At 38.7% G+C, this 24,185-nt stretch overlaps 1 protein-coding gene across 3 annotated transcripts in view; it reads left to right on the top strand.

Moving 5' to 3' along the window:
* VAPB (VAMP associated protein B and C) overlaps nt 1-24,185 on the top strand; it is a 39,287-nt gene that overhangs the window by 1,274 nt on the left and 13,828 nt on the right. For all 3 annotated transcript variants that reach the window (XM_075768256.1, XM_075768257.1, XM_075768258.1), the window contains exons 2-3: nt 15,124-15,276; nt 22,993-23,096. In XM_075768256.1, coding sequence (XP_075624371.1) covers nt 15,124-15,276; nt 22,993-23,096 — 257 coding nt within the window. The remainder of the gene's footprint in view (nt 1-15,123; nt 15,277-22,992; nt 23,097-24,185) is intronic.

Genomic DNA, 24,185 nt, shown 5'->3' with positions numbered 1-24,185 from the left:
CAGCCTTTCTTTAAATAAAAATCTTGAATGGGTTTGAATTTTCACTAGTGTTGAAATTCACGTCTTGTAGCCTGATGGATAGCACTACTGTAATACAATATTCTGGGATTACAAATAAGCATTCAGCAAGTTTATTTATGCTACCAGAGTCAGAGGTGCTTAATAGCTTTATTTGAATATCTGGCAAATATGCTTTTTTCTAAAAAAAATAAAATAAAATAGTGATTTATTAACTAGCTTCTGGTGAAAATAGTACTTCTTTCAAAAAAGCTTTTATGTACATTTCCAAATGTAGGGGAAGCCTTCACCTGGTTTTGTTAGTAAATATATTAGGAGTAATATAAAGTGGGCTTATCAAAAGGCATGGTAATTAAAGACTGGGTGGAATGAATGTACCTTTGTTGTCAGCTGAAGTATTTGCATGTTGTTATGGCAGCAGTATCAAACATGCTTAAGAAGGAAACTATTGTTGTTTTAACATTCTTTATGTTAAGTATGATTGATGAAAATGAGGTTTTGCTCTGAATAATATTGCTTTCAACAAGCAAGTGAATCCAAACTCAGGTGGGTAAAAAGTAGGGCTTTAATTGGCGCTGACTTGCTAATGAGACATAATTGTGATTCAAGGTTTGGGTTTTTTGGATTTGTTTTTGTTTTCTACTTCATCACAGGTAGCTATAGACCCAGCCAAACTCTGTTTTTTGTTGAAATAAAGATGACTTGTCAGGCTGCCTGTCTTTCTGTTGAGGCTCTAGGCTAAATAATCAGTAACCGTTGAAGTTAAATCAACTAGCCGTATAGATTTTGGTTGCCAGATCTTTAGCCATCCATGTATACGTTATCCTTATAATGTAAAACGTTACTTGACTAACTGAAGCTATTAAATGGCTTAGTTTAAAAGTATGCTTAAATATTAATATTCAAACAGACTTAATGCTATGGGTAGCATTCCTATGCCTTGGTAATAAATTTTGTCTTACAGCCCTTTCTAACAAGCAGTGCTGACCGCTGTCCTTCATTCAGGAAAGGCCGTTTTGAAGTATTCATGAAGTAAATTCTGCTCTAAGCATTTCTTGTCTTACTGATTTTGTGATGGCATATTGCCTGGTAATATGGCAGTAATGATTTTCTCACCTTTGTAAATAGTTGCATTTATTTCCGAAGCATTGCTTTGCACCGTATGAGTAGATACAGACTGACAGAGGTCAGCGGTGCTGCTAACCGGTAAGGTTGTGCTTCCTCGCTGCTCTGCGCTGAAAGATCTGACCCTTAATGTAGGGCAGCAATGTCAATGAGGTAGGACTGTAAACCAAGTTTCACAAACACTGGAGATGGATAAAGGTTATAGTCAAAATGCAGACAGGTAGAAAAAGCAGAAAATAGTTAGCTCTGGTGCTGTTAAAGTGCTCTTTTTAGTTCTTAAATATAAAATCTAGGGGGAGGTATGATGTTTGCAAAAAGATGTGGGGAGAAAGATACCAAAGTGAGGATTTCTTCTATAAGGTGTCCCAGTCACTGGGGTTGCTGCTTGCTCTCTCTCTTAGCCAGCTCCTGTAAAGGATTGAGGACCTTTTTAAAGAAGCTTTTGCAGCCTCTTGGTGAATCTTCTAAATTCCTTTGGCTCTCTGTTTCAAAATGCTGTGTTTATGACTTGTTTGCAAAAATATCAGAGGAGTTTTTCATGCTAGAATTTTTTCTTTCACAGCATGTGAACATGAGCAGGGGTTGTCTTTCCTCCCTGCCTCGCATCTCCTACACCATAACACACATGCTCCAAAATAGCATCAGCATGTGCTGTGCTGAAATGCAGCTGTGAGTAGTGGGAGGCAGGACACTCTCCTCTGCCCACCGTTATGTGGCAGGAGGTGCCCGTTTTCTTGCCCTGGTCTTTCATGCCATGTGAAACAGGAGCTTTGCTATCTTGCCAGTGACTTCCTCCGCTTATTGGTTGGTGTAGACTTGCAGCTTAGGTGAGAAAGCACAGAACTAAAGGTTTATTGCTCAGACTTTATTGGTAACAAATGGTGAAAAAGACCATTGTTATACATGACAATGTTTCCATTTATGTTTCCTTTTTTTTTTTTTTTTAATCCAAGTGATAACATCCAACAATCTGCCAAGAATTAGTTAGATTACAATATTCAAGGCTCTGACTTTGGGAATTACTAGATTTAAACTTGGACAAGGATATGTAACTTTGGCCCCTTTTGTTAGGTGTGTTTTCCTGCAGTTGTTAATGACAGTGCCATGCTTGTGCTATAGGGCACTGCCTCCTGCGTGACACAGGATGGCTACCTAGTTAGCCAGTCTGTCATTGCAGCATAATGTGCCCATCTGGAATAGAGATCATTTGTTTAATGTCAGCAAGTAATGTTTTGTTATATTCTGACTTATTTTAGAACTTGCCTGGGTTCGTAGGTGTTTGAAATGCTGCTGCATTCTCTGCAGCTGCAGAGTGTCAGGGGAGTGGTGTTTAATAGGGGACGCACACAAAACCGGAGGTGGCATAGGCTGAGGTACATTTCAGCAACGTTTGTAGAGGTTTGCTACAGGTTGGGCTGGACTTATGACTCAGCACTCTGTTGCAGTGCTCCCCAAGTGGCAGATAGCAGTACTGCCAAACGCAGGATTAATTCCTCGCAAAACTCTGTAAATTGCTGCCAGTTGGAAATGCTGTTTCCCGTTCCCAATATGTGGTTTTGCACCTGCACGTATGCAATGTCACTATGTAACTTTGCTTTCTGCAAAAGGTTCAATAGTAAACCAGAATAGCCAATACTCTCCAGTCCTGATAGTAATGATTCAGACCTGGCCTGAGGCCTAGCCATGTTGTTTCCAAGCTATCACCTGGCTCAAGTGAATCCCCTGGGTACATCAGAGCTGCAGTCCAAAGATGTGGCCTCGGCCTGTGTAGATGCGTTCAGTCCACCAGTATATCTGCGGCACTGTGAGTGAAGCATTTAGTATTTAGCCACAGTCCCATGCAGCTTGTGTAACCTGCATTACCGTGGTTAGGCGGCTGCCACTCCTAAATAAGATAGTTTCTGCTCCTTCAGGTAAGTCTGTGTAAACTATAGTCAGATCTGCGCATTGCAGTGTAGGTGTGCAAAACCTCTGGCATCTGACATGAATATCCAGTTCTAATCAGATACCAGGCTAAGGCTCTTCAGTCCAACAGTTCAGTAAGGTCTGGGATGTAAGATTAGTCTTTACTGACCCTGCAGTTGTCAAGTCTCAGAAGAGAGGTTAAGGACTTAGTCGGACATTGAGACTAAACTCTATACTTACATCTCTGTCCCTGTCACGATCTGTCCGTAATGATTGAAGCACTCCTGCAGCGAGAGTATTTGGAGGGATTTGACTTTGCTCATTCTGTTCTGTGTTGGATAAATAGGGATTTCCAGTCACTGCCACTGGAACACGCTGTGTTTAAGAATGTAGAATACTGACAGTGTTGTGAGAAGTTGCCTGTTTAGCGTAATTAATATGCATCCTTTAAGCTAAGAATTTACATGCTGCTTCCTTTAAGCAGTTAGAGCCCTCCTGGTATTCACAGCATAATGGCAGTCAGTACTAGCTTTTCTTCACTCTTTGAAGGCTGCTGTGTCAATGGCTATCTACTTTTCTGCTGGAAAATGTACCAGTCCATGCTTCCCTTTGTCTAGCCTGATTCCTAGTTAAATCATTGTTACTGCATTAAATACTAGTAAACCTTCACATCTCTCTACATATTTGAATTTGATTATTAAGTTGTACACTTAAAAAGAGGACATAGTATTTAAGTAACAGGCAGGCTTACTAAATCTGAACAAATCTAAGTATGTAGCCTAGCTATCAAACAAAATTATTTGTCTTATTCTGGTGACGCTTAAATATTTGCAGTTCATGTTACGCTTGCTATTCTTGCAACTTAGCTAAAATCAATGGCTTATTCTAACTATTAAGTGTTCATTATAGTTGTACAGGCTTGCTGACTGAATTATTCTAATTTCACGTGCACCATTAGTTTTATAATTACTTTATCACTTCACATAGAGTCTTCTTCAAAAGAGCAGTGTTTGGAGCAAAAGAACTGGAGATAAAAGCAAGATAGTGATGCATTGGGAGTGTCTCATGACACATGTGTTTTTGTGAAAGGTGGAATAAGTTGAAGATAGTGCTTCTGTTGAGCTTCCTTAATCTGCTGGTGTCCTGTACCCTAGAGACGTGAGACGAACAGCTTCACTGGGAAAGGGAGGAGGAATTGTACGTGTGGGGGCTAACAGAAATTTGAAACTTTGAATAGGATGGTTAAAGAGCCAAATAACAATTATTTGAGATGTGTGAAGCAGTCAAGGAGGTTTCGTTGCATTTTCTGTTAAATTTAATTAATGTATTTAAGTCTCTCAAGACTATTTCCAAAAATACCGCAATCTGCTTGAAGGCTTTGGCCAATGTGATTTATGGGTTATGGGGTTTTGAGTAATTTTGTACTGCATAGATCTTAAGATTTGCAGTTGAAGTAACGAGCATTAACGTAATCAAAGTATTACTATTTCAAGGAAAGTCCTAATGCAGTGATAAAATCAGCATGAGCAAGTGTTATTTGGCAGTTACGTCTCTTATTTTTGTGGGGTTTTGTGTCTTTAATGTGATCAACTGCTAGCTTTTGTTATAAGGGATGGGAGACATACATTCATAATTTCTCATTTGTTGGGAATCTCGTGTTTGTGAACAAATTTTCAGCTCACTTTGAGCTATGGAACCATTGTACTGATACATGAAAAAGTTTGTGAAGTTTGTTATTTAAAGCTCCTCAGGGTGGCGGACTGCCAGTCTGATTTGGTTGATGGGATGTGTCCTCTATTCCTCACTTTGGAAAATATATTTGATAACAAATAATATCGAAAATACATATGTAAACACAAGGTAAGGGCTGGCTAGCAGCATGGCTATCATGCCAAAATAAAGACACAGGTAATGTATCATAGCAGTGCAGGTTCACACAGATGCTTAGCAGTAAATTGTATTTACCAGCTGGTACCCTGCATGCCATGTGCAATGTCTTATCACCCGTGAAAAAGGAATATGGAGTAGAAATTTGCACAGGAGTTTCTGGTGGTTTCTTCTCATTGGAAATTAAATTATTGCATTTTTTTCCTCACTTCACAGGTTTTACAAATTAAAAACTTATCAGTAGTCATGCATTGCTTTCTTTTTAAATAGGCTAGCTACCTTTGAATACAAGGCTGAATTTTGTTTAATTGCAGTGTAATTCAGAATTAGGATTGTAAAAATTAGAGTACAAACCTTTAAATAGATTGTCAGATCTGTTTTGAAACTCATCGGGAGAAAAAAAAGCATCATCACCATAGTGAATGATGCAACTTTATGAGCTCAGGTCAGCTTACATCGATGAACGAGTACCCAATTTTAAAAGAAGCCTAATTTGTTTTATGCACCCAGCTCTGGAAGGTATTGATTGCATCAAATGAGTTTCGAATCAAATTAGCAACTTCTACATATGTTATAATGCAATTTTTGTAGAAAACTGGGCAACCCAGGGTTTGTCTTGTTTCTTGCTTTCAGAGTGCCTCTAAAGATAGCTTTCTGCCTAGCTGGAGACAATGCAGGAATCAAATGACCCTTGCTAATTCTGCCCACATCTTGCAGTCACACTCATTTTCTACTATCTTGTTACCATATTGGTCTTATGTTTGCTCCCTGCAGGGAACAACTAATAACTACTGAATGCATTTCATAGTTGGTACAGTAACAGCCTTTTTACTTTTTCTGTCCGTGTAGTTGGTTGGCTTTGAAAGCTTTATTGATGATGTGTGCAACAGCTTTGTTTGTGGTAACAGCTGTTGTTTCAGACTTGAATTTCATCTTTGTAGGGAATGTGATCTTCAACATTATTGTTGTGCTGCTGCAAGCCATTGTTGTTTGGTTTGTTTTGTTGTTGTTGTTGTTTTTTTTTCTCCAAGTAAATAGTTGCTGATTTAAGTGTGAATCTGGTAAAACTAGGAACTTTTTCCCAGTTTAGACCTCTCTCTCTTCCCTGAATGAGGGACACTGACACTGGTGTGACAGTTCCCACCACAAGTAACATTGAAGCCTCCTTTCATTATCTTCCTGTGTGATGACCAGAGGCAGAAAGGAAGCCTGTTTTACATACATATATCATAGAATCTTTAAGGTTGGAAAAGGCCTGTAGGATCATCAAGTCCCTCCATAGAATCATATATGAATATTTAAATCCCAGTTTATCTAAACTACAGGCCAGACTCCTGCCAAGCCTCTTCCTCTGGCGTTTGACCCAATATTTATTCAATATATAAATCCTTTCATACCTCCTTTGTAGACTGAGGTGTCTGTAGAGGCATATAGGATGTTTTCTGATATGTCTGGGATGTTGTTGAATTTAAAACTTGGCCTGCTAGGCAACCTTTCATAAAGAGGGATTTGTGGCATCAATCTGGAACAGCTGTCACAATCTTGCTGTCATTGAAAATGTATGCAACGCGAATCACCATTTCCATGTTTAATTCAGTGCAGGATTAAAATGCTCATGGATTGAAGTGATTGAGTGTTTACACTAGCAAGACAATCCAGACTGAGTTGACTGAGTCTATCCTTTCTGTATTATAGCTGTTCTGAAAACTGCTTACTTCAACTGTAATTCTTCAGGCCTCAAAAACATTTGTACAAATTGGGTGCTGCTGCTGCCTGCAGTACTTTATCCCACATTATTATACATACTTTATGAAAAGAATCTCTTTACTAAACTACTTTAGTTCTCTGAGCTGTAAACGAAGTCCCTCATACCATGGTGCTATGGATTAAAAATTTTTATCATTCTAAATTTAATCCTGTTTTCTTGGTTGGTTTCCACGAGGGGTGGAAAAAATAGAGAAGGGGCAGGTTTGCCTGGTGATCCAGTTACTTACCATGCAGATTATAAAATCATGTAGGTGTGGGGCTCAGTGTGGAGCCAAATTCTTAACGTTTTTGCAAACAACTTTAAAGACCTAATTCAAGTTAGTTGTGCTTGTAGAAGACATGTCGAATGACTATGTAATTCTTTAAGAAAAAAAAAATTGCACTTTTTTTTGTTTTTCCTGTGATGACTCTTTTTCATCTAACCAGTTACTTCATCCTGACTGGTGCTTCTAATGCTTCTCTCAAGCAGGAGTCCAGCACTCCAGTAGGCAGTTTCATGTTTGGACTGCTACTGTTGTCTGTTTATATTTGCAACTGCTGCTTCTTGTGATATGTGAATTAACAATATATTTTGCATCTTCTCAAAATATCTGCATGCATAATTTCCTCTGGTTTGCAATGTCTCCTGGCCTTCCTATATTTTTACCGGACTAGGATCAAAGGTGTAATGGCAGTAAGAATTTCCTTTTCCTTTTCTTTTTTTCCCTTTTTTGTATAGCAGTTTCTATAGTATGCTTACTGGTGTCATACAGTAGTGCAGATAATGCTTACAGGAGTTTAGGTTTAGAGAATGCAACTTCACATTTGTATCTTGTTTTATGCCAGACAGTGTAAGCTGTCGGGTGGTTTTGGTTTTTTTTCCTTTGATTCTGAAAGCACAGGTAATAGGCTAGTTTTCAAGTGGCTCCCCAGAAATGTATCTTGCTAAATTCAGCATTCCTTCCTTATTGATAGCTGTAATTGGTTTCTTACTGCCTATTTAATTTTGTTTTAACTTACTAGAAAAGCAGCTACTCCTTGTGCATCCCAAAATCTCTATAATAATTGCTCATTTCTTCTGGTATTTGCAATTTATGCATAGTTTTGCACTTAAAATATTTGCTCAGTTGCTATTCAAGTTACTCTTCAAATAGACAAATTTGATGTGTATATACGAGCATAAAATGAGAGTAGTTAAGTTGCTCCTTCTGTATCATTTTAATGTACATCTGAAATGGAAATTAGTGATGAAATTAGGCCAGGAAAAATTACTTCACAAGAAGTAAAAGAAAAAGTGTAGTTTGGGATGATTATTAAAATCACAATGCTTCTTCCAGGGAGATACTTTACATCAAATTCAGTCTTTAGCACTGGTTTTGCTGGGGAAGCTTGCACACCAGGCTGTGATCGTGTGACTCTCCACTCTCTGCTGCTGCATCCTTGCTTTTCCCCGGGGGCCTTGTGCTTTGTTTCAGTATCCTTCCTATACCCACCCAGCAGCCCCGTGAATGCAGCTTCTAGCCACATAGAATAAGTAGGTGTTGTGCTTATTGAAAGAGATATAGCTGCTGTTCCACTATCAAAAGAAGTATGTCACTATTTTCTCAGTTGTTTTCATACCTGGAGAGAGTTGGTACATGTGATATTTGTGAGTGGAATGGACAAAGTAATACGATATGTTTGGCATTCAGTTCTTAAAAGATATGAAAGCACAGTTGAAACAGAGATAGACCTCTAAAAGCTAGCCAACTCTGCTATCAGTCTCTTGTTTGTGCAATTGTGTGCAGAAAGCTGCTTTAAGTTTAGTACATAGAGAAAATATTTCATGTTCTGCGATTTTGTTGCTAAAGATTGCTGTAAGTAATGTTTGCATGTAATAAAACTCTGAAGAGATCAGTTGGAAAAACCAAATGATACCAGTACCAAAATTATTTGAAGGGCATATTCTTCCATTTCTCTTGGTAAGCTTATGTGTGGCCTCACAGTTCTCACAACTGTGAAGTCAAACTGTTAATGATCGTCCGAGGAATAAAAGGTGACAAAAATTACATACTAATAGATACCCTGAAAATCGTCTTCAGTCTCAGATTTGTTTTTTCTCTTTTTTCTTTTTTCCCTCCTCAATTAAGCATGAGACATGGTCTGGCAAAAATAGTTTGTGCCAGTATAGGCCAGAGAAGGACACCGATTAATCCATCCAAATGACATGATTTACTGCCAATCTTGTTCCAGCTTTGGCGTCTGGATCATGTAACTTTGGGTTTCCACATATTTTTTTTTTAATTATTACATATTTTTTAAAAAAAATTACCCCACTGCATCAGCTATCGCACAGGGAGTCGTTGGGATGGCAGTTCTATTTTTGTAATAGGTTTTTCGTCAAAGCTTCTACTGCTTGACACAGCAGAAGTGGAAATGACCGCTTCCCTCCTGTCACTTTGCTTGAAGGGCTCTTTCCGGGTGAGGATAGTTGCGGTAAGAGTAAAGAAATTAATTCTACAGGGGTGGGGTTTTCTAGCTACTTCCATTTAAAATCTGAGCTGAGATTGAAAGGTTTATGAGTGGTTTACACAAGGATTAAGAGAAGTTTTTCTTCAAAAAAATTACCAAATTTGGGGTTGTTGGGTCCTCTCAGTCAGTGACTTGTGAAATCAGCTGTTTATGCAACACAGGCACTTCTTGTTTCTCATTCTTCAACTTTGATTTCAAAAGTTGCGGATGCTCACTTAATTATGAATGTCTCCAGAGCCAGATGATGATGATGATTAAAACTTGGCATACAGTACTTTTTAAAACACTAATCTTCACAAGATTCTCTGTAATTACATAAGTATTCTCCTGACTTCACAGAGAGGAAAACTATAAGGGTCCAAACCTGCTTCTGTTTTGGAGTTGCTATCAACTCTTATGATTCTTAATAGCAGAACATCAAACCCTTAAGTGATTTGTCTGAAGACAAGTAAGATGGTGGGAGAGTTTGATTGAATCTTGGGTGTTCTTGATTCACAGGCACCTGGCTGATAGCTCAAGATGTCTTGCTTGACATTTCAGCTTTTTTCATTTTAGTGTTTATCTTCAAAGGTCATCGATTTATATATAACTTTAAAAAGAAGTCAAGTTCTACACCTGCTATTGAGCCCTCTTGCTCATCGCTAGTGTTTTTATTTTGACTGTCTATCTCTTGCTGATAGACACCCCTGAAAATAACATGGGAGAAATTGTGGAAGGAAAATGAAATCACTTGGTCCTGTCAGAGGCATAGTAAAGGAACTGGGAAACAACTGAGATATGATGATAAGAAAAGTTGTAAGTAGCAAGGCTGAAATATTCAGCTGGAGAGACGATTGGGTTCTTGGTGGTGGTGCTTTTGTCGATGGTGCTGATACACTCTGGCTTAGGACTCTGCAGTGGGTTTGTACGTGCCAGAGCAGGGCGAGGTGCATCCTCAGTTTGAGAGGCTGAGCGTGCCAGTGGGGAGACACTTCACGCCGTGGGGCAGGACCCAGCGCCGTGATGGGAAGGGAGCCTGAAATAGCATGTTCAACTCCCGCTCTCTCCACTTGTATGTGCAGGGTTGATGTGGCTCATTCACTGGGTGAATTACTGCTCCATGTGGGCATCTGCTAGTCAGGGCACATCAATCTGTAGAGTTCGGGCTCTTGAGAATAGCCACAAAACAAGTTTCCTCTCTGATGCTTTGCACCATCTCCCTTATTAAAGACTTCTTGGTTACCTTTCGATGGCTGATTAATATGTCAGGTGATTAATGACTTTCATCTGACACATCGATGGGATTAAGCCATGGTGAAATACGTCCTTCCTCTCCTATTGTTGCATTCTGCTGTTTTCCACAAAGGAAGTACAAGAGGGATTGTCTCACTAGAAGCTCTGCTTGTGTTTGTGCCTGTTTCCAGTTACCTTGCTTTGGATACGTGTCTGTGGTGCTGAGTTGGAGTGGCAAAAGTTGTTTAGGGAAAGATGATGAAAGTGCATCTAAAACATTCTGGGAATAACATGGGCAGCTTGATGAGAATTTATTCTTTGTCTTGTTGATCAATGATTGCTAGTTTAACATGACTATGATTGTACCATGTGCTCCTGCAGTGCTTTTGCTCTGAAAAGCACTGGTTCCCTAAATTTTTTTAGGGGATGCCTGGCTTTAAACAGATGAGAATTTGCATTGGATTTAAGCATGTGCCTTAATTATTTTCAATAACTATGCCAACGCTATGAGTGTGACTGCAGCACGTATGCCTAGATGTGCTAGCTTTAACCTACTAAGTACGAGACCTTGTTGCCTTAAATTGGCAGAATGCTGTGCAGAAAGATGCGGTTTCCCTGATGCCAGTATCTGAGTGCTGCTTGATCTGGCTGAAAATTGATTCTCCTTTTTCTTTTCCCCACTGCCCCTTCCCTCACTTCCTGTCTTGGAAGTGGATTAATTTTCAGCCCAAGCAGCTCCCAGACTCGGCTCTCAGTGCAAGCAGATGAACCCTGTGTAGCTAGCACAAGCAGTTGGTGGAGATGAGAGGTCAGACCACTTCCCATTTCAGCAGTGAGACAGACTGATGCAGGAATAAAGCAATCCTAATTAGCCCAACTCTGCTGATACTTGCGCTAACACCTCTCACATGCTGAACAGTGCTACAGCAGTGTTCTTGCATTGAAAGGATGTGTGTATTTGCCATGCTAAAGCATGGAATGTTCGTTAAGGTAAGAGTAATTGTATTAATATATATAGGTGGTGCAGCTGTGTAACATGGTTACAGTGAGTAGCGTGTGTCAAAAAACTTACAGCAAGTACTGTGCTGATCAAAAAATTATCAGCCTGGATTTGCTGGTACAATTATGGACAATTTTTTATTGCAGTGAGAGTTATTTAAAATTTAAATAGAGTTGACATCATGTTCTTTTGACCTAATTCCCAGGCTTTTATATTATTACTAAAATGATCCGGGATATTATAATGCAGTACACTGCAGAATGGCACTCTTAGGAAAGATTGATACAGCACTGGTGTTTGAATGGGAAATGGAGCGTAGCAAATTCTGAGATAATGCTGTGATTTTCAAATGTGAAGGGTTGTATGCGTAGCTCCTGGGTGGAAAGCCACAGCTGTAGTTTGAAACTAACCCTGCTGAAAGGTGACCCTATGAAAAACCATGATACCTCTTACTCTTTGTTGTTGCATGACTATATGAGGTGATGTTTTCCTTTTCTTTAAGTAATACTGCTAGTTTGTGTATCACTAGATGCCCAGTTTGCATAAACGCAAGTTGACTTTATTCTAACTGGCAGGGAAAAAATCTTCTACCCTTGTGGAATATTCCGAACTTTCACCGCCAAATTCAATTTACTACATTCTTCTTCCAGACAGCTTGCTGCCATGACAACCCCATGTCAGATGATGCATGTGCAGACCCCGAGTTTCCCATAACTTTGTCCTTGGGATGACACCAGTACCATGTTTCTCATGAGCCTTAAAAACATGGGAGAAACATAGTTCCCTTTTTTTTTTTAAGAAATGCAAATTGTCATTTGGAAAGCACCCTGCATTAATATGTTGCACTTATCTAAAAAAATTAAAAGTAATCAAAAGTACATTGTTTTTTGAACACTTAAAGTTGTGTTTCTTATGAGTGCAGCTTCTGTTTAGGCACACAGTAAGATTCAGTCTTCACTGCAGAGGCGACTTCTTGCTTTTAACCCAAGTACCATCCAGATGTACCAATCTGACTGATTGCAGTTGTGCTCACAGCCCACCTTACGGGTATAGGCATTATCCAAGTGCTGCATATACTTGCATAAATAGTCCATCCACTTGCAGTGAGGACAAAGGCATTGGAAAGAAGCGCAGAGTGTTTTATCTTACTGTATCTGTGGTATGATTCCAGAAGTCCTGATGCCTTGCATTGAAAAATGAAGCTCCAGGGTAGACGTATGTCTCATATGACTGTTAAAACCCAACCTTACCTGCAGTGCACAAATCCAGACATTAGAAAGCAAAGGTGTATCTCCAGTACGGAATTAGCTCATTTTTATTTTGAGATCAGTTCCCTCACATACCCCAACCTCCCCAAAAATGTCTAACCTGGGCTATAGTAATCTAACAGGCTATCAAGGTTTCATTTCAGCCTGAGTTGGCAGTCCATGGGCCTTGCTCTTGCAAGGCAGGCCAACCAAGCTGATAATATTTCACTGCCGTGCCCTAATTACCCCCGAGTAATACTCGGTTGTTTATTTTTTTGGTACACACTTCAGAACACCTATATTGGCACTTTAATCCTGCATTTGTCTGCTCTGTTTTGCTTTGCTACAGTATTTTAACAGCAATGCCATAAGGAATACACCTGTGCACAAGTTTGCTGAAAGCAGACATCAGCCTTCTACTACAGTTGTGCTGGCTGATCTGTAAAACCTGTAATTTGGGGAAAATGTATCTGAAGAAACTGTTTAAAGTTTAGCAGACAGAAGAGGAAATGTCAAGCAGACAAGAAGAAATGAATTTGGTCTGCTGAAAGGTTTTGCTGCCAAATATTTTGGTATGAGCTATGTTAGCAATAAGTAACTCCATTTGGAAATTATTTTACACACAGAATTGTTGTCGTATTACTATTACAAACAGCAGCTCTGTGCTGGGGTGCACGAATCCCCCACGCATTCATGGATAAGCCAAATAAAAACATGGTATTTCCCACAGGAAATCTACCCCAGCGTGTGGACTAGGAAAGCACTATTGAGGATGCAGCTGCATATGTAGGGCTTTGTACGGACGACCCTCCCTCTGTGCTGGGATAGCTCAGGCTGTAACTTTTTTAGTAAAGGCACATCCTTAATGCTTAGGCAAGTAATTTCTTCTGAAATGTTACACTTCTCCCAGTTGGAGCTGTCTTGAAGATCAGCTACTGTCTTTACATGCCTAAATGTTTGCTGGATTTTTCTGATAGTTTGGCTTGTTTAACTTCTTCAACAACTCATGGCTGCTTCTGCCCAGTTATTTTCCATTAGACTTAAAGTCTCCCTCTGCATGCAGAACACAGAGAAAACTTGACAGCTGTGTTTCATTCTGTTTCAGATCTCTGTTTCACCAGGCACAGGTTTAGTCTTTGTCATGGGGTCTGAAAACTTTATTGCTTCAATTTTTTTTTTTTGCTACCAAGTTGCATTGCAAATGCAAAGCTGGCTTATTCAGAGTGCAGGCAGAAATGGTGCTTGCATTTTTGTCTGGTTGGGGTTTTTTGTGTGTGCAATTGTTTTGATTTTTTTTCCCCTTCTAATTATTTAAAACAAATTGGATCAAAGATAAAGGTTGCAGGACTATAATACTTTTACAGCTGTATTAAACGTCATCTTAGGAGACAAATTTGTGTGATAAATTAAGTTTGCTTCCTTTTCTACAAATTTATTTTAAGCCAGCCATGTGCAGGAGGAGGATGGTGGAATGTTGCCTACTAGTATTTTCATTATTGTCATCATCATTCACCTTTTTTAAATTTTAAGACTGTTGTTTCTGCAAGGAAAGGGTCGAGGCTTTTTTTTTTTTAACCGGTTTGCTTTTACTCCTGAGGATAGATGAAGATATTTTATTCAGGCATCAAATTACTTTTATGCAGAAGACAGTTGATTAAAGTGTGGTTATATTTCTTTTATTACTTTAGCATCTGAGCGAGCACTGCAGTTCTGTGCTACCTGTCTGATTTATCAGTGTCTTGTAGGAAATCAGTAACTAGCCTTTCCTCTAACTGGAGAGATTTTGGTGTTTTCAACTAGGTAGTGAGCCTGTGAGAAAGTGATTTGCCTGCACTCGGTGTTGCAGAACTTGACAATGGTTTGCTTCTGGCTTTGCTAATATAGAAATCTTTGCCAGTGCTCTCAGCATCTAAGAATTTTCCTATTTCCACATGGTTATTTCCTGTCTTGGGTGAGGTAGGCTGTTTTATGAAGATTTCTTCTGGTTTATCATTTCTAGTAGCCAAGAGAATTATTTTTAAAAATATATTATTATTTATTCCCTTTCTAGTTAACGTACTCTACTCCCCTAGCTATCATCTCTAACATAAGTATATATGGTATCTCTGTAAGCCTGGGTTTACTGGGATTCAGTAGTTAGAATGGAGTAACTGCAGTACAGCAGAGAATTTGGCATCATTTGAATGCCGTGTTGCTGTGTTGGCACTGGGTATAACTGATTTCCCCCTTTTTGTTTTGCTATTAATGATCAACTTCAGCTGTTGCCCTGTTGGAGCATGCTGCATGTCAGAATGCTCAGAGGCCTCGCTGCATCCGCGGCTTTGTGTGCACGATTATCTGTACGTGCCACAGATGGAAATTGAACATCTAATTACTTTATAAGATTTGTGAACAGAGATTTACAGCCTGCTTAGCCTCTGCTTGAAAAGTATTTTCTGTGTGTTTCAAGTCTGCTTTTGTTCTCCTCCTCAGGTCCTTTCACAGATGTTGTCACTACAAACCTGAAACTCGGCAATCCCACAGACAGAAATGTGTGCTTCAAAGTTAAGACCACAGCACCACGTAGGTACTGTGTAAGGCCTAACAGTGGAATTATCGATGCAGGAACATCAATTAATGTTTCTGGTAAGCCATTCAAGCAGTTTTTTGGTGATTGAAAATAGCTTCTTTTAATCAATTCTTTCTTGGAATGCTTTGCAATCTGGAAGTATGTTGTTGAATATTCGTAAAAGCAAGAGGTGGTGATTTCACGGAGAAACAGCCATTTCATAATAGAACTTTACTTCTCTTCCTAGTCTAGAAGTAATACATTTGGTTTTACATCTTGTTAGGGGGAGGCAAAGCAAGTGGAAATACATAAATGATTTATATAGTTCAATAACAGTCTTAGCCAACCTATCGAAATCAGCCCTGCCCTCCCTGTGGGATTATTTTTGTACGGTTAGTTTTTTTGCCAGCTTGATTTCCTGAATCAGCTCACCGCAGGGTCAAACAAGTGCTTGGACAGGCACGTCAAGGGAAGAATAAAACTGGGTGGACTGCAGCCACACCAGTTTAGACTGATGTAGGCTGTTCCCGAACTGCCTAATATAACCAGTAATGAAAACATTTACTTTCAAACTATGCTTATTTTGTGTTCCTTGAAGATGTGATAGGCTTTGGTGTTAGAAATGTCGAGTGACTAAATCTTTGCTGTTCCATAGGAAAAGTGAATGATTTTTCTCTGAGTCAGTAGCTCTTGACTTGCCTTAGTTTGGTAATGGAAAGGCAAAGGAGTGGCTTACTTTGAAAGCATAAAAAGTAAAAAGTAATAAAGCATAAAGAAAGCATAAAAAGTAAAAGCTTTCAAAGTAAGCATAAAAAGCTGAGTATTTTCCATAAACAAAATATCTGTATATTGTTAACTTGCTGATGATACATGCTTGAGAGCAATGTGTTTTCTCAATGACTTCTCTAGTCCATGTTTTTAATAAAGAATTCTGTCAAAGCATGTAGTAGTGGCATACTCCCTAAATGAAGTCTGCCTTTTTGATTAAGAAAATTATTTTTATAAACATGCAGATTTGTTTTACTATTTTTAATAAATTTTAATATTGACATAAGAATTACTGTTAGGTTATGCAGTTTGCTGTTAGGCTCTTACCAAACTTTTCTAGCTTGGAGTAAAAAAAATTGGGAGCTAAAACTACTGCTTTTTACTTGAAAAATATCAAAATGTAAAAATCAAGACTTCAGGTTTTTACTTAATAAAATGTAAAATATTTAAACACCTGACCCTTGGAGAGCTTGCTTCGACAAAATAAAAATTGATCCCAAAAACACTTTGCACTGTAACATTAAGAGACTCTAATCCTGTAAGTTGTTTTGTGCACGCTTACATTTGCACACTCATTGATCTGTTGTCTTTGGGATTTCTATTGTGTCAAATTGAGCATGTGTATGATTGCAGAACTGTGCCTCGCGCTCTGTTAATCTCTGGGGAATGTCACAGTGAGGAGATAATCAGTGCAATGTGGTAGCCACAGGTGGGGCAGGCAGAGCACTTCAGGAGAAGGTTAGCACGTATCCAGTAAGTTCCGAAATGACTAATATGTAAATGAAAAAGCTCTCTAGAGAGAAATTGAGATTTCTAAAATTCGAGACAATTCCCATGTAAAGCTGTCTGTCTTCTATACTAGCTGCAGGCGAGCATATTAAATGCATAGAAATCAATGAAGTGATAATGAGAATTAGCATGGTTTCTAGCTACAAATTATCTTCATGCTATACAGATGTGGATTCTTTTCATCTTTCAGATGAACTTTCAAAATCAAAAGCCCTCTTCCTTTGCTGGCACGTACCATGCTTTTTTTAAAATGTCATCTTGATCTTAATATTGAGTGTTTTCTTAAACTTCTGCTTACAATGACCCTTCCCTCTGCCTTGTGCGGAATATAGCATAGGCGAGTGTTGTATGAACCATCTTTGTTAGGCTACCAGCATGCCTACATCTTTCTTGCTTTTCCAGCCGGACTCTTCCCAGCAGCATACCAGATAGAACATGGATCTAGTCCAAGACTTGACTTCAAGTATCCCATTATGAGACATTGCTGTGCTTTGCTCTTGCTTACATAGCTTTGAAAATTTTCCTTTTTCTGATAACTTTATAGTGATTTACGATTCATTTAGCTTTGCAAATGGCTGTGGTATATTTAATCACGTGCTCACATTTGTGTCGTATGTATTTTTATGCTGATAATAATGATCCTATGTTGCCAGTCCTTGCATTAACATGGTATTTTAAAATGCAAGTAGTACACATTTGTTGTTCTTTAGGTAATATTTTAAGGTAAATTTATAGGTAGATGTGTACAGAATTCTGGGGTTATAAATGTTAATTCTTTATTTTCTAAAACATTTGAAATTGAAACTGTCTTTATCATGTGCTGTGGTTTAATTTCTCTTTAATAAAGCTGTATATATTGCACTCCTGGTAGCTCCTTTGTAAACCATGCATAGGATCTGATTTTTGGACTTAAGGATGACAGTGTCTTTGGTTCTGATTAGCAGAAGGGATCTTTTGGATAGGAGGGATTGAAGAGGGGTCTTTCATTAATTTACAGAGCAGAACTGGTTTTGAATTCACAGAAAGGAGGGAGATGTGTGACCTTTGCTTTGGAGTCATGTTGCTTAAGAACAGAGGGCTGATTTTTGGAGTTAAGGAAATGAAAAATAAATAGAATTTGTTTCTTTGTCTCTAAATCAGTTATTTTTCAGTCATGTAATTCAGGTCTTGCACAGGGCATAAAAATAGGACTCAAATTCCTCCAAACCTAGTGAAAATACTACTGATGAGGAATTATTAGAATATACTTAATTTAGTAATAACTTCCAGACACTTAAACTAATTGGGCTGTATTTACTATGTGCAATCTGTCCTCTTGAGAATTGCCAGTTGGCTTTAACACAGCTGCTTGGTAGCACTGCATTGGTACTGCACCTTGTCTCTCCAAAAAATCAGCACCTAAGTGTAGTGGCATGAGACTCTAGAACAATTTACAGGTTTCTCAGAATTTTACTGACGGAGGCTGAGTTTGGGGCAGCTTTACCTTCCTTGGGCTGTAGTAGCTGGATGCCTTAAACTCCTGTGAAACTATCTGTACTATTTTGTTGTAAGTGTATGAGAAGATGTTCTGCCCGAAGACAGAGGCAGCAATCGGAACGTCATTCCACTTTATTTCCTGCTAGTATGATGGCTCATTTAAAACATATAAAATGCAAGAGAAGTAAAGCTTGCTTTATTCTAGTGGAGTGTCAAATACTGGCTGCTTATGCCATATCACAGCTTTTCCTAAATGTCTGCATTTAAGGCCCTGTCAGCGTGCGCTGTGATGTCAGGTTTGTAGCCTGTGTTTTCACCTGTTACATAATGGCATGTAATTTTAACAGCGGAGTTTTATGTAACTGTTGGGAAGCGTCTGTGTGCGCTGTCATCTGATTTCATTGCATTTGGTCTGAAATACTTTGAGAAGAAGGGTATTTGTGCACGTTCCATTTTTGTTAAACATGTCTTATTTCAACAAAGATAGCTGATTTTGTGGCTTCCAAGAGGTTGAAATCTAAATAACAGACATGAATGGATTACAAAGGAAAAGTGGAAAAACTGTAAGTAGATGCTGATGAGTCTGCAGATAGGTGTGTAATGGGGGGAGAGAGAGGAAGTGCAGATGGTACCATCTGTGCACAGTGTCCTGCTGAAGAGAGCAGTCTGAACATGCTTCCTAAAAATGGGCAGAAGCTGACGTTATCCTGAGGTTGCTGTCGAATATCCTTGGGGGGAAGGGATTTTTTTAGTCTTCTTAAACTTGCCTGACTTTGAAAAGGCAGTTTGCATTGCCTTCAAGAGGGTGCTTCTGCAGCTGCTGTTCTCTTCGGTCGCAGTGGGTCCCCTCCTTTCGCTAAGACACTGATCGTGTCCCATTTTTTAGTGTTACTGAAATATTTACGGTAAAAACTACGTAAACATGGAACAAATGTGAAGTGATGCAGTGGATTCTGCATGTTTCTGTAGATGGAGTGTCCTTTCCTCACCCCTAGCAGAGCTGATCAAATTGCACAATGATCTTGAGGCTTGCCCCTGTAGCTGATTGGGGTATTTTATGTAAAGGTGACATGAGTGTGATAGATTTGATCTATCCAGACCATAAAAAATTTCATGCAGTGCCATTTGGGAAAATTATCAATAAAGCTAGAAAAAGAAAAATAGATTCACAGGGCTGCTTAAAGAGTAAACAGTGATGTAGTAGATGGAAATGTAATAGCAGGAAGTTACTAGTGACATTTCTTGAGAATGATTCTTGGTACTAATCTTGTTTAATGCTTTTATAAGCAATTCTGGCACAAAAAGAGTACACGAAAACCCTGATGATGATGTGAAGTTGGGAGGTTGAAGATACGCAGCAGAACTGGGTGTCCTTGAAGGCTACAGTAAGAGAAACAGAGGATGAGTTTCATCAGAAAAACTGCAAAATCACGTACTTGGAGGATAAAATACTCCTCCTATAATCACAAGCTTTTAAACGAAGGAGATTGGGTAGGGTGACCAAGATGCTGACATAACGTGGCTGTGAGTTAAGACAAATGTAGTATGTGCGAGCAGGCCGGATAATGGAAGAGATAAGAGGCTATAAATACTATTGTCCAAGGCACTAGTAAAACTTCCTGGATGTATAATTAGAGGAGCTCAAGCCAGAGCAGGTGCAGGGAGTGAATGAGGAGCCTGGCCCAGAGAGGACCCACCGAGTCTGGCTTGCTTAGTTTACCATAAAGCCAGGAGTTACTGTGATTGATGTCTTGGAGTGCACCAGAAGTAAATGACTCTTCCCCTTCTTTGATATTTAAGCATAAGGGCAGTATTGGTCCAGGACCAAGTAAACAGGCCATTAATAAACTTAGATGGAAACTAGAGGAAGGTTGCTGACTTTTCTGTTCCTTCTGCTCTTGGAAGGGAGTGCTAGATCCTAGTAAGCATTAGTGGTAGTGTTTTACCTCCTTCCGAGTTCCTTGCTTCAGATTTCCTCTGTTCTTTGAGAAAGCAGGTTTACTCTAGGAAAACCAGAAGAGTTTAAGGCTTCTGATATTGTTACTAGCTTTGCCAGTAAACTGTTGTAGGAAAAGGAAAGAGCATATTAGGTGGTCACCGTCTCTCCTTCACTATCTACAGAGGGTCTTGCGTAAAATATGGGGGGGTTAGCAGGGATGTGTGACAAAACTGGTATCCATTTCTTTGGAAACACTTCAGAACAGGATGTACATAAGGTCGGTCCTTCGTGTTTGAATTTTGAGAGAAACAAGTGGGCTAACAAATACAAATTGCGTTACTGCTCATTCCATTGATCTCTCAATGACTTTGCAGTTTTTGCTTGTGGTAGAATACTTCTGGTGCTTTAGCTGTAGGGTGATCAGTTTAGAAACCGGTTGAAATACTGATCTCTGCCTAATGGATGTTGGTGCTAGTGAACTTGAAGCTCACATTAATCATTTTGTTTCTCGGAACTCTGGGTTCTGATGAAAGCTGGTCAGAAACTTTTGACCAGATGAGATGACTGACTTGATAAGGCATTTTGTAGGAACATATGATTTTCATATAGTTCTTGCATGAGGCATGGAATTTCCAGTCAAAACAAAGGAGCTACGTTCACAGTAGCAAATTCTCCAGCAATTAGGACAGTTACATGGAACTGATCTTTCACAGAAACCCTCAATAGTATGGGAATAAATGTTGAAATGGTTTGGTTTCCTCTTGAACAAAGTACGTCTTTTTGAGCTTCCCATCTGGCTTACAAGACATTTGCTGAATAATTTGTGTCAATGTGGCTTTCATGTATTGATCTAAAAATACAAGTGCTAACAACATTTGTACTGTCAAGCCCTCTCTAGCTGCTTGCTCTTACAATTCAGTGAATGGAATTCAGAGCAGCAATCGTTCGGTGTTCAAGAATGGCTTCAGCACTATCACTTGGGAAATAATGATTTTCAAATGAGGTTATAGCTGCACTCGGCAAAGCAAACTGAAAAAACTGCAGATCTGGAGAAGTTCCATAAACAGTGGATAGTTTTGGCTATCCAGTTGGATCTTACACATTATGTAGGCTTGAAATAAGTGAGGTGTGTACTACAGGGGAGAAAAAATTATCCTGCTGCTTTTCAGTGATGTATCATGGAATGTTGAAATACATGTGCTTTCACAATGCAGTCACTTCTGTTTGCAAAAATAGGTTTAAAAGTAGCCTGTTAATTTGAAAATTAGTTATTTTGGACTAGTATTTGATTACTGAAAGGTGAGTTAAAAATGTATAATAATTTTTAAAGCACCTCCTCTGAGAATTTGCCATCTTCCTTTTCTTCTGGCTTTAAAAGGCATGTGGTTGTTGATAGCCACAGATTGTGTGCATAATAAAGATGGCACAGCCATAACATTCTGCTCACTGAAGGAGGCAAATTGGTTTGACTTGCCTTCATTTGCAATAAATGGGATCTTTGGATATCGCTTTTATACAACAAATCCCTGCAATTAGTGCATGTGAATTTGGGCACATAATGTTAATAGTACTAGTACTTGAAAGTAATCCTAATTCTTGAACTGCTTCTCTTCATAATGATGGGATTGAGGGACTGAAGTAGCCTCATGGGTCATAAAATGTGAATTTTTAAACCTTGCACCATTTTTTTTATGCTAGCAGTAATTGCAGTATATGTAAGTTTCATTTTAAATTTGGGGAGGTGGTAGCTTTTTGCAATGTCCAGTAACACGTTTATGTAAACTGCTTTGCTTATTTTCGCATACGTACTGTCTCACATTGAAGCCAAACCTGTGTGTGTTAATGTGATAGTAGCCGAATGTCCAGTTGTCATTTGCAAAATGTAGGGGTTCTAAGTGACCACTGTGTTTAAAGAATATTCCCTGTAAATTAAATAACTCCCCCTCTTCAACTTATTTTAACAGGTTGGCTCTTTACCCAAAAAGAGGAGACATGGAAATTCCTAATACTAAAAAATAAAAATGAAAACCAACCAAAAAACCCCCACCAACAACAAAAACAACCCCAAACCTTCTGTTTCTTTCTCTCTGCCCCCTGAACATGGTTGTTTTCTGCATAAGTGAGTTCTGGAATGTTTGTGATTTTTGAATGGAGAAAAATCCATTTCTTGTATACCCTTCAGAGGTGATGTTTATATAACATTTAACTGTAAACTTCCAGATATAAATTGGTAACAAACTTTCAGCAACTTGGTTTTGGAAGATAAACTTGTACTTGATAAAAGAACTATCATGAATCTTAAACTTTGTAGAGGAAATTTCCATCCTGAGACTTGAACCTTGAGGTTTAAAATGTTTGACTTTGCCCATGTAGCATTTCTCAGGAACCATCAGCAGTAGTGTGTGTACAACTAATCAGAATGCCAGCTTGTTACTTCTGCCCCAAGGACAGAAGAGGAAAAAAAAGATGCTTTCTTTGAGAATTTTTCCCTCTGTCCCAGAAGATATGTAAATTATCCTATTTACTTTAAATTACTATTATCATCTTGCCATCGTTGTCTATGGAATATTGTACAGTGATCAACATTTCCAAAATTATTGGAGAAAAATCTAGACAGACTGAGGAAGTTTGTTTCTCTTACTTTCTTTTAGAATTTTGTTTTAAGTGAGGTTCCTGATCTCACCTGCTGCTTTGATCCTAACAGACATACAACTTGAAACTGTTTTCACGTTTGTATTTCTCAGATCTGGTAACTGTATCATCAGTGCATGACTGCATCAGAACAATGTTAACATAATGTGTTTTGGGGTTTTTCTTGCAGTGATGCTACAGCCTTTTGACTATGACCCTAATGAGAAAAGTAAACACAAGTTTATGGTTCAGTCTATGTTTGCTCCAGCTGATACTTCAGATATGGAAGCAGTAGTAAGTATTGAAATTAATTAAAATGGATTTCTTTCTGATTGTATGATTTTATAAGACCTTTTACTGCATAGCTTAAGGTCTGTTGTCAAACCACACTGGAATGAAGCTTGAAAGCTTTGCCAGGTTTCCATCTCTGTGCATGGCAAGGTGTTTTCTCTTTATTTCAAGCCCCAGGAATCTTGCACTGAAAGACACAGTTGGTGTCTGTGGTTGCTTCTTTAGGACACTGCTGTCAGTAATGGAATATCAAACCATGAAACAAATGTTAAGTAGTTGTAGTTTTTTTCAATATATCATTTTTTAGAAAAGCCAACTTGAACTATGTATGTAGAGAGAATATATTCTAAGTCTGTGGCATCTTTTATGTTTTATGCCTCTACTCTCTGTCTTGACTCTTCCCTTGAGCAGCTCCTTTTCCTGGCAAGAACCAGGAGGGTGATTTACAAGTATTGTATTTTTCTTTATCGCTACCTATGTCTGTTGTGGCTTAGGTAAATGAAAGGCCCTCATAGATCTTGTCCTTTAGATTACAAATGAGAGTAACAGAAGCACGTAGGTGCTTGAAGCAGAGAAGGACAAAACACTTAGAAATAAGATGTCAGGCTACATTAAGACAACTTGGAAAGGAACAAACCAGTATGTCAACTGGTGGCTTTCCTACAACAGCAAGATTTGCTACTACAAGAAGGAACAAGGAAGCTTTCTCTGGTTTAGCTTTTGTTAGCTTGGGAGAATACTCAGTAGCTATTGAGGACACAACAAAAAAGAAAAAAAGGCCATTACTCTATAAAGTGTGTGCCTTTGTATGTTTGTGTGGTACTTACATACTGTGAGGTTTGTATTTTTTTATCATGGGTTTTTTTTAAAGTAGTCTTTACAAAACGCATCTCCTTCTGAATAGCTTTTTAAAGCTACAGCACTCTTCAGGGTTAAGAATTGCCCTTCTGAAAGAGATTTATGGAACTATATTTGTTTAATGACCTCAAAATAAGATCCAGTGGGAGAAACAGCAATAGTAATAAAACGTCTGCATTGCTCAAAAGATAAGCCAGTCTGCCTTTCTTTCTAACCCTTTAATTTTTATGAGTT

Source organism: Balearica regulorum, chromosome 16 (genome assembly GCF_011004875.1).
Source record: "Balearica regulorum gibbericeps isolate bBalReg1 chromosome 16, bBalReg1.pri, whole genome shotgun sequence".
In the NCBI taxonomy this organism is placed as follows: domain Eukaryota; kingdom Metazoa; phylum Chordata; class Aves; order Gruiformes; family Gruidae; genus Balearica; species Balearica regulorum.
This window is presented reverse-complemented; position numbering and strand designations above follow the sequence as displayed.